General features: G+C 38.7%; 1 protein-coding gene across 3 annotated transcripts in view; it reads left to right on the plus strand.

Moving 5' to 3' along the window:
• Positions 1–11,390, plus strand: part of RUNX1T1 (RUNX1 partner transcriptional co-repressor 1) — a 177,147-nt gene that overhangs the window by 95,119 nt on the left and 70,638 nt on the right. For all 3 annotated transcript variants that reach the window (XM_049782120.1, XM_049782119.1, XM_049782121.1), the window contains 2 exons: positions 6,444–6,581; positions 9,076–9,317. In XM_049782120.1, coding sequence (XP_049638077.1) covers positions 6,444–6,581; positions 9,076–9,317 — 380 coding nt within the window. The remainder of the gene's footprint in view (positions 1–6,443; positions 6,582–9,075; positions 9,318–11,390) is intronic.

Genomic DNA, 11,390 nt, shown 5'->3' on the forward strand with positions numbered 1-11,390 from the left:
TTTTGAGTGCAGAGACAGGAGTAATCCCTGAGAGCCATAGGGTGTGGCCCAAAAGAAAAAAAAAAAAAAGAATTGAATGCCTAAATAAAATTAGGAATCTCTAGCAAAGTAATAGTGTCTGTGGCATGAAATAAAATATGGGTCTATTTTTTCTTTATTTGATCACCAGGATTACAAATATGCTCATAAATTTTAGGGTTTTAGTCATAAAATGTACACCTCCTTCACTAGTACAACTTTCCCACCACCAATTTCACCCATTTTCCTCCTCCCCACCTTCTACCTGTCTTAGAAACGTCTATTTCTCTCTCATTATTATTGTCATGGTAGTTTTTAGTGTAGGGAGCTACTCCCAGTGATCTTTTTCTTTTTTCTTTTCTTTCCTTTCCTTTCCTTTTTTTTTTTTTTTTTTTTTTTTTTTTGCTTTTTGAGCCACACCTGGGTTACTCCTAGCTGTGCACTCAGAAATCACTCCTGGCAAGCTCAGGGGATGGGACACCCCAGAATAAAGGAAAAAAAGCAGATCAGGGTTGCCTTTTTAGAAACAGATATCCATATGGAGCTGGAGTAATAGCACAAGAGTAAGGCCTGTGCCTTGCATGAGGTGAACCCTGGAAAGATCTGTTTGTTTTTTGGTTTTTGGGCCACACCCAGCTGTGCTCAAGGATTACTCCTGGCTATCTGCTCAGAAATAGCTCCTGGCAGGCCGGAATTTGAACCAATCACCTTAGGTCCTGGGTCCTGGGTCGGCTGCTTGCAAGGCAAATGCCGCTGTGCTATCTCTCTGGCCTGAAACCTGAAAGGTTCTGGGTTTGCTCCCTGGCATCTTAAATGGTCCCTGAGCCTGCCAGAAGTTATTTCTGAGCACAGAGCCAGGAGTAACCACTGAACACTGCCAGGTGTGACCCAACAAGCCAAAAAAAAAAAAAAAAAAAAAAAAAAAAAAGATTAGCAATCTTTGGTGTGAAGCAATATGGGGAAATTGTTGGAGGTTAGATAGGGGACACTAATAAAGGAATTTGTTGGGATATTGTATACCTAAGACTCAATTATGAGTATCTTTCTAATTAATTCATGGTGATCCAATGAAAAAAAAGCAAAGAAAAAAGTTGCAATATCCATAAGAAGCCTCTGGTAGAGCAGGAACCAGAAATTTATCCCCAGACTTGCTTCAAATAAGAAGTTGATCATGGGTGGAACAAACAGTTCAGGTTTTCTGTATTCTCTCTCAATTCTCTTTAAATGCTGTCAATTGTGTTTGAAATCAGGGTTAATATCTGTGCCAACCACCATTTTTTGATGCTTGTGATGGCTTAGGGTCAAACATGCTCGGTTGTGTTGCTCACACAGCTGGCCACAATGCCAGGCAGAGCTCACATGTGCTTGCAGGCGATCATACTTCAGTGGTGGTAGTCCTACATGTTCCGTTAATGAAAGCAGCCATGCTCCTTGGCCCATGGCTTCCGGATATCTTTTAGCTGCCATCTGTCCTTTCCCACACCTAACTGTGTGGCGCATCATACAGTGTTGTGGCTCTGGAATCAGCAATGCTGCCAGGACAGTGTTCAGTGCACATGCATACCACCAGGAAGGAGATTGAAGACCACATGCTTGCCAGACAGTTGATTTGACTTATTATGAGTCATCTCTCAGGCCTAGGTTGTTATTTTTGTACTGGCAGTAGGAGAGGGAATAGATTTGCAAGAGTTAGGAAAGTAACTCCCATCTCTCCTTCCCTCCCTTCCCCTTTCCTTCTTTACTCCCTTCTTCCTTCCCTTCCTCCCTTATTTCCTTCATTTTGTGCTCAGGACTTAACTGCTGGTTTTGCTCAGAAATCATTCTTGGTAGGGTTCAGGGATATGAAGTACCAGGGATCGAACCTGGATTGCTCACACGCAATATTCAATTGCTTACCCAATGTACTATCTCTCTGGCCTCATCTTTGTCTAATTTAAGTGCCTTGATTGTAAGTGGGAAGTGAACCCTGAAGATAGAATACATCGTATATGAAAGAAACAAGACATACTAATGAAAGGTAGGAAGGTCAGAGAATCCTAGGTCCTCTGTCTAGTTGTAATGTGGAAAGCCCATTGTGCAGGGTTTTTTCCTAGTTCTGTGCTCAGGGATCACTCATGGCAGGTTCAGGGTACCGTTTGTAATACCAAAAATTAACCCCAGGTTAGCTGCATGCAAGGCCAGTGACATTTTTTTTTACTGGTTTATCTCTCCAGCTTTCTGTTCCTAGTTTTGTTCCTCCATGACGTCTCTCTCCTTTTCCATTCTGCATTGCTGTTGTTCAGGTCCCCTTGGGCACACTCCTCTCTAGGACAGGCTTCTTTGGATTTTGGGTCATACTCGGCAGCGCTCAGGGGCTACTCCTGGCTCCATGCTCAGAAATCGCCATGGCAGGCTCAGGGGACCATGTGGGATGCCGGGATTCCAACCACCATCCTTCTGCATGCAAGACAAATACCCTACCCTCCATGCTATGTCTCCAGCCCCAGGCTTCTTAGATATTTTAACTACTTCTTTCTCAACTGAGAGGGACCCAACAATTCTGGATTCCTTAAACCTTAAGAGACATAAATGCTTTTTCTACTATAATTGACATGAAATCTGATAGAAAAAGATGAACCATCAACTAAAACTGAACACCCTGCATTAGTTTTTGCTCTAACTTTCTTCTCTAGGATGGTATGTCAACATGCCCAATGCGGAATGCTTAATCTTTCTACCTAAAAAATACATCTGGAAATATTTGAATGAACTTAAAGTAAAATAAGTGTCATGGCAGATTATGCCATACCTTTTCTTTATACTTAAAAAAAAAAAAAAGGAAATGGGAAACATACTGCTTCTAGAGGCCCTAACGTTGAATTGAATACTGAAATGGTATCAGTAATGTATTTATATATGCCACATTTTTTTCTGTGTGTCAGTCATCTTTAGTACATATGTGTTGGCTAGTTGCCATGTGAGTTGAAATAGTACCACATAAGGGAAGATTGTCTTGTTTAAAAGTGGCGTGAATCATGAACCTAGAAAAAAACTGGTTATTCATATATCTTCAGACCAAATAAGGATCTTTTTCCCTTTTTGCCCCTCTTTAAAGAATCATTTTGCATCAATAAATGTCAGGACAGTCCCCTATGGCTACTAAAAATAGAAATTAGACATGAGAAGCAGTGTAATTTTTATGAAGTTAAAAATTACATAAGAAATATTATAATTTAATATTGGTTTTGCTCTAGCCTTTCATTTGAGAGGGAAGTGAAATGGGTCAGTGGTGAAAACATAAAGTTTTTTTTTCTATTTGTTATACAAGTTTCAAGAATATATTTAAAAATGTGCTTTGTTTTTTAAAATAATCCAAAACAAATGCAGCAGAACTCAGCATACTTAAAACACATTTTCTGAATTTATCTTAAATCTTCTTACTCCAGAGGGTTTCTCTGTGTACATGGGGTTCAGCCTGGCTGGTTTATTTCACCATCTATCTGCATCCTGGATTGATTGTACTGAACTGCACATCTGGTCCCATTTTGTCTAAGTTTGTAGGATTTCTCAGTTGGGGACTCCATTTGATCATAGTGAAGTTAACGTTCACAGAAATTTCAACTCATGTCAAAACCTTAAGTGTGTATACAAACGCGAGTTCTTGTTAAGCTATACATACTCCCATTAGACGTACTGTTGGGTTACTGTGCATTGACCCAGTGGTTTTTGTTCCTAAATTATTAATGAATAAAGAAATAACAACTGTTTATCTCTTCCCACTCTACCCCCCTCCCAAATTTCTGCTACTACTTTTGGATAAGAATTGTGTGAAAAGTATTAGGCAGATAAGTATGCAAAGTCTCTTCAAGTTGACATGATAAACCTAGCAAAACCATTTTTTAAATGGAATAGTAAAACAGAAATACACAGATTTTCCCAAGCTTGATAAAGAAGCCCACTCTATAGTTTCTTATCTTCTTTCTTATCAGGGCCTATTTCTCAGAAAATAGAGACACATGTGTCTGAGACCTGTTTTACTGTAGCTCAAGGACTAGGTCAAGACTGGTAAGGGGAATGAATAGAGCCACTCACCAAGGCACCTTTTCATTCCACTGCAACCTTTCCCCTCTTCAGGCTTTTGCTCCTTGTCCTGGTTTCAGCCCACTTATTTTTTTTCCACGTTCCTTTATCATTTTATTTATTTTTTGGTTATTCCCACTTCCCCTTCACCCTCCTGTTCTTCCTCTGTCTGCACCCACGTGCTTGAAATCTGTGTATCTGGACTGCCTTCTCCAACAGTTGAGCATGAGTGTTAGCAGAATGAAAACCAGATGGACCAGCAATTCCCACTGTTATCTCTCAGCCGACTCTGGCAAGCCGCCCTTCCTCCCTCCCTCCTTGGCATGACAGAAATATTTGCCTTTATTTAGGGAGACTTGTATTTGCTGCTGTACCTCTTCCCTCAGCTGCAATGTAAGCGGAAAGCTATTTATTCCCTTGTTGCTGAGGTTGGTTGAGGTGAGTAGTTTGTGCAATAAATTTAACTATTGAGGAAGCAGTTTTGAGTCTTCCTTACTTTTGTATTTTTTTCTAGACGAAGCAACTTATTGATGATACTTGCCAGATGCTTTGGAATAGAATTGTCAGATGAGTTTCTTACCATAAGATAAAAATAAAATGCCTGTCTCTACCATTACTTTATTCAGAACACCTTGATTCACTTCAGAGACATTCATTACTGTTGTCCAACTGTATGAGTTAAGAAACAGAGAGCTTGATACTATTAATAAAGATCTGCTTATTAAAATGATTTTTGAGCCTTTTATTATATCTTCCTTAATAGGATTCCAATTCTATTTCTGCTTCTAAATGTTGATTTGGAACTCCCCCCATCTTAATGAAATTGCTTTGAATAAAGGTTTAGTATATTTGGTTTATCATTGGTAATAAACTTTTGATGATTAACTTATATAAATCTGAGAATTTCTCACTGTGGTAGCCATCATATGTCTTCAGTAGTCATCATTCTTTATTAGTAATCTAGTCTTAATAATGTTACTTTATTTTTCAAAAAGCTCAAGTGACATACATTTGCACCTAAAGTCAGGATCAGAGTGTGTGAGGTTTCGTGGGTGTGGGTGGCTGTGCGTACATGCATGTTTGTAAAAAAAAATATCTAAGAAAGCAAAAACGTTTATATATGTTATTAGTTTAAACAGCTTCACACCATTAGATGTGTATAAGACTCGCTGATAAGATGATTGATCCGTTTACCCATCCCCCTCAGCCCCTTCCCCTCGAAGTAAACAACTGTTGCTTTCACTGAGTTTCAGAGTTTGTTACTGTTTTTTGTGTATTTATGCCAAATTATTTTCCACATGTGAAACTCATTTTCATTTAAGAGTTGCTGCTTTGATTAGTCGTTTGATAAAAGAAAATAAAAAATCTTAAAAGAAGAAAATGGTATTGTTTTTGGTAAAAAAAATGTTGATAAGTATAAATACTCATTACTGAGCCATCAGGAAATTTATTTCTGTCCTATGTTTATGAAGATATATTAGGACAGTCTTAAGTTTTTCATTTAGAACTTGTTTGTTTCTCAAGATTAAAGTTTGAGTCTTGTGTTTTTCAAATTCCGGGTCATAAACTCAAAACCTAGGGAAATAATTACTTAACTTCATAGACTGACAACCACATTGTTGATGGAATGGGGGATTTTTTGAACAGGACAGAAAAATAAAATCGGAAGGAAGCTTGTGCCTAAAGACAATCTGCTTCATCTACTGAGCCAGAAAACAAAGCATGGAAAGTGGATTGGGTGTTAAGAAATCATTTCAAAATGCTGGCTTCTCTCTGTGTCTCACCTGCCTCAGAGAGCTGCTGATTTGTGTTATTTCCAAGCTGTCGAAGAGGTTCATTACCGTCCTCCTCCTCCATCTATTTTTTACCTCTTGCTAAAGTTGGCTTCAACTCTGAGTGAAGTTGTTCTATTGCATATAACACTACCAAGGTAGCATCTGCCCAAGACAGAAATAACAAAGGATATAGAAAAGAACCCAGTTAGGAACGAGGTCCTGCCATCTGTACTCACCTTCTTGGGTGGTATTTGGATGATAAAGTACTGATTTAAATTTCAGTAGACTTTATTGATAGAAGATGTTGGATTTCTTTTGTTTACTTATTTGTTTAAGAAATAAATGAACTCCACTTAATTTTTGATGGGCTTATTTCTTGTTTCTTGGGTCACCCTTGGCAGTGCTTAGGACTGATTCCTGGCTCTGTGCTCAGAGATCATTCATAGTAGGATTGGGAGACAATCTGCTTGTTGGACATCAAACCTGGGTCAGTCATGTGCAAGGCAAATGCACTAATTGCTGTATTGTTACTCCAGCACCCCCTTGAATGTTTAAGAAGTAAAATAACAGATTCATGATGGCCTCCTCCAGATCGTACTGAGAAGCACTCCACAATGCCAGACTCACCTGTGGATGTGAAGACCCCATCTAGACTGACTCCTCCCACCATGCCACCTCCTCCAACAACGCAAGGAGCGCCAAGAACCAGTTCATTCACACCAACAACGTGTGAGTAGGCATTTGTGTACTTCTTTTGTGTGTTGAAGCTGGAGATGTTTGGCCCCTATACATGAAGGGACGTTAGGATTTCAGCATAAGGATATTATACTTTCAATTCCCCAGATCATTTGTTTTTTTAGTGAGAAGTACTGATCACAGAACGACTTCATAGGCATATTATCTGATTGTTAATACTTGTTTTAGCATTATTGCTTCAGAATATTTTGTATGCTGTGTTAAGTGGATGAAGAAGATTTTTGGTCTGCAACTATAAGTGTAACTTTCATTCCACTTACTGTGGTGTGTTCCTTGTTTTTGTCGTTTCAGTTTGACTTGGAACATAGGAGAAATTGTAATCACTTCCAGGTTATTTCTGATCTCTAATACCACTTTCCTCAAATCCAAAATTTTACAAATAATGTTCAAAACTAACATCCTTAAATGGAAAAGGATAATGAACTATGCAAGTCTCATACAAAAAATAAAACTACGGAATAAGGAACTTCTTAACCTATTGCAGACCTTTGTTAAACCTTCATATAATTCTGGCTTGGCTAGAATCTTTGTTTTTAATCAGTGTGCTGTCCTAGGGAAGTTCAGAAAAGTCTGACAGAATGGCATTAGCGTTTCTTTCTTGTTTATGTCAGTGGGGTTAGTGAATAGCTTTGTTTTCACTGATTTCAAAGTCTTAGCTTTGAGGATTTGTGCAAGTAATAAATACTATTGTTGCAGATAATATTTTTTCTTTTACATAAATAAACTATTTGTACAGGGATAGAAATATTTATTGACACTGCCATGAAATCCATATAAATGGGATAAAAACCGACTGTAATAGATCCAGGGGGTTAGAAGGGATCAAAGAAATGAGCATACCATGCTGTTTATACAGTGTCATTTAAACTGCCATTAAAAGACCTTTCAAATGTGTAAGGAGCAGCAGGCTTCAACAGTGCCAAGTTGTAAGTCTGTCATCTTGTATTTAGTTTGGTCACAAAGCTGCAGTGATGGGCATCTGTCACTGTTCGTGGTATAGTGTCTATTTGACTAGAATAGTGATGCTTCCTACGAGCTATCTCTTTTCTTTCTTCTCTTTTGTCTTGTCCTCTCCTTTCCCCTTCCTATTTCTCCCCTCCCCTCTCCTCTGCTCTCTCTCCTCTCTTTCTCTTCTCCTTTCCCCTCTCCTCTCCCCTTCTCTTCACCTCCATAAAAATTTATATGCAAAAAACCTGACCCTGAATTTCCCTTGTCTTGCCTTCTCCTTCCCTCACTCTTCTCTTTGTCTTCTCCTTCGCTTCCCTTTCCTCATCCTCTTCCCTTCCCCTTCCCCCCCTTCCCCTTGTATTTGTTTCATATATTTTTGGTGGAGTGGGCAAACCTGTCCATGCCAAGGATTGCTCTTGGTTTTGTGTTCAGGAGGCCACATGTGTGCCAAGGATCAAACTCCCGTCTTCTGCATGCAAGACAAGCACCCCACCCACCCACTGTCCTATCACTACAATATTTGAACTACCATTTTTTGACCATATTGCTTTGGTACTTACTTAATTGAAAAATAATTTCTTTATTAATATTGAAACATTTAAAAACTCTATGCTTAAAATATTGTTACGCTGTTGATTGCTTGTTTATCAATTATATTTAATATGTGAATCTGATTAAAGATAAAGTTGTCAGATATATTGATTTTAATGTGGTAAGTAGCATGTTCTATTGTAAGAAATGTCCAACTCTTTGTAGCTTCCTTATGAGCTATCATCTTAATGCTCAGTCTCATTTTATAGAAAATGAATTGATCTGCTACCACCCTTCCATGTTCCTAGTTGGATTTAGCAATTCCCTTTTGATTTCTCGAAAGAACTCCTCGATAATGACTCTATCCATTCTGGCTTCCTACATAAGATTTGCATTTCCCCTAGAGAAGCAGTTAAGAAATATGAGGGGGAAAATAGCCTTCTAATTGGGTGGTAGAAGGTTAAAACTTGAAAGTCCTATTTCTATAAACACAGCTGTCAGTTGTGTGTACAAAACATGATTAAAAATGTTCAGTGATAAATTTAGTCCCCGCCAAATGTACACTTTCTCCAGGGGAGCAGTTTAGGAAGGAATAGTCCTGTTATATTGATGTAAGCCTGTGACAAAAGGCTGACATCCAAACGCTGTTTGTTCTGTGTTTGAAACATTTCAGGTGGCTGGCATATGCGCATATGGGAGGCAGGGCTCTCCCTGTGTGACAGCCCAGCTCCATTTATTATCGGCTTCTGTGCTGAATGCCCTTATGGCCAGGCAGTGTGAGAAGACCCGTTTAGTGATGCAGTACCTGAAATCAGGGGTAACCTTGTGAAGTCAGGAGCCTTTTGCTAAAAATCCCCAACTGTTTTGAAGTGAAAATAAACAAACAAATCCGACAACATCCTCCATGGCAAGGGAAGGAAACTTCATGGGCATTTATGTTCCCAGGCACTGCTCTAACTTCTTTCTTTCTGATTTTGCGCCTTGGCAGTAACCAATGGCACAAGCCATTCACCCACAGCCTTGAATGGCGCCCCTTCGCCGCCCAATGGCTTTAGCAACGGGCCTTCCTCTTCTTCCTCCTCTTCTCTGGCTAACCAGCAGCTGCCCCCAGCCTGCGGTGCCAGGCAGCTCAGTAAGCTGAAGCGTTTCCTCACTACCCTGCAACAGTTTGGCAATGACATTTCACCAGAGATAGGAGAGCGAGTTCGCACCCTCGTCCTGGGACTGGTGGTAAGCAGATGGAAATCAGCTAATTTCCTGGGGGTAAGGGAAGATGTATGTATGTAATGTGTATGTATGTACGTATGGGGGAAGACAGAAACACTGTTTGCTTTTATCGTGCTAGTCTTTAGACCTGGAGATTTTTGCATGCAAGTCTCATTAACTCTGTGTTAGCCATGTACATATTTCTGCATGGTATCTGACCATGAGTGAGTTCTCTTACTAGTTGGCCATCTGAAGTTATGATTATCCATGTTTATTGTTCTCTGGCACATGTGTATCAAATTACAGGAGTAGATCTACATGGCATGGCTAGCAGCTTTCAGTGGTGACAAATGTTATGTTAATGATTCATTTAAGTTAATTGGGTACTCCTATTAACATAGTTGCTTTGGAGGGGGTTATTATCAATTTAGATGAATAAGAATTTATTACTTTAATTTTTTATTTCATTATAGTTTTCTTTTTCGGAGGGGGGTGTGAGCCTATATTTGGCAGGGCTCTGGACCTACTCCTGGTAGTGATTAGGGGACAATACACTGCCTCACAGATTGAAAGCAGGTGTCCTGCATGCAAACCAGGCTCTCCAGTTTACTGAGTTCTTTGTCCATTTCTCATAAGTTTTGTTATTTATTTACTGTGATAAGATATTTTAACCATTTATAGTATACAGATGTATACATTTTAATACAGATATTAAGAACATCTGCGGGCCCGGAGAGAGAGCACAGCGGTGTTTGCCTTGCAAGCAGCCGATCCAGGACCAAAGGTGGTTGGTTCCAATCCCGGTGCCCCATAGGGTCCCCTGTGCCTGCCAGGAGCTATTTCTGAGCAGACAGCCAGGAGTAACCCCTGAGCACCGCCGGTGTGGCCCAAAAGCCAAAAAAAAAAAAAAAAGAACATCTGCATTTTTTCTTAACTGTCATATTCCTTCTCTGACTTACTTCATTGGACAAAACTGATAACTCCATAGGACACACATTGATAATTGCCCTAGCTCCAGGTATCTGCTTTTAGTTTTTTCAGAAATTTAAATTGTTTTATAGATAGAATTACTTAAACTATTATATAGTGTATATTAATTGTGACACATTATACTGTATTCTGTACATCATCTCCCTAGAAACTAGAACCTTTGTTTCTCATAAATCTGGAACAATTTTAAACATGTGGATTTCTGTGTGAGACAGGAAGTGGGGTTCAGTTATGGAGATGGTTTTCCCACAGCAAACTGAGTCATGGAGAAAGCTTTGAGTCACCAACTTAGTCCTCTCAGCCTCTAGGCTTCTGGCTTATTCAGATGATAAGCAGCAGTATTCTTTTGCTTGAAATAAGTAAATTATTTTTATTCTGTCTATTATGGACAAAGTCATACAAGCTGTGTTTTACAAAACAATTTCTAGGATTAGAAGGCAGAGTTGAAAGTCTAGTTTAGTAAGCAAGTTTTAAATCACAATATTTCACATTTGACAGAGATTTTACAGTTCATTTTTTTTTTTTTACTATTGTTTCCTTCACACTCCAGGAGAAAAACTTTCACATTTTCCATGATTCTCAGTTTCAACTCTGACACCTTTAGTATAGGAAGGTGATCTCAATAGTTTCTGTTGGCATGTCACTCACTTCCCTTTGCTTTTTTGTGTTCTTGAGTTTTACTTAGCAGATTTCCCAATATACAAATTAACTAGACAAAATCCATGAAATAAGTTCAAAACTACTATTGAGCAAATGATGAATGCTATTATTTAAAAAATATTTTACTGGAAACTGCTTTATAAATTTGGTTTGTTGAAGAGTGTATGCTGTAGCTTCAAATAGATATAAATAGATTTCTTTGCCTGTTAAGTGGCATGATTTTGATTGCCTTATAAAATTAAAGAGCCATTTTTTAAAATATATTACAGAGGAAAATTAGGGGAGATTTAATAGCTGCTTGCATAACAAGTGGCAACGAATACAAGTCAAATGAATGAATAAAAATGGATATTGTTGAAAACATATGACTACAAACTTTTACACATAGCATCTTATTCATGTCTTTTGGTCCACACTTTGAGGTATTTTTTTTTTTTTTACTTTATT

Source organism: Suncus etruscus, chromosome 10, assembly GCF_024139225.1.
Source record: "Suncus etruscus isolate mSunEtr1 chromosome 10, mSunEtr1.pri.cur, whole genome shotgun sequence".
NCBI lineage: Eukaryota > Metazoa > Chordata > Mammalia > Eulipotyphla > Soricidae > Suncus > Suncus etruscus.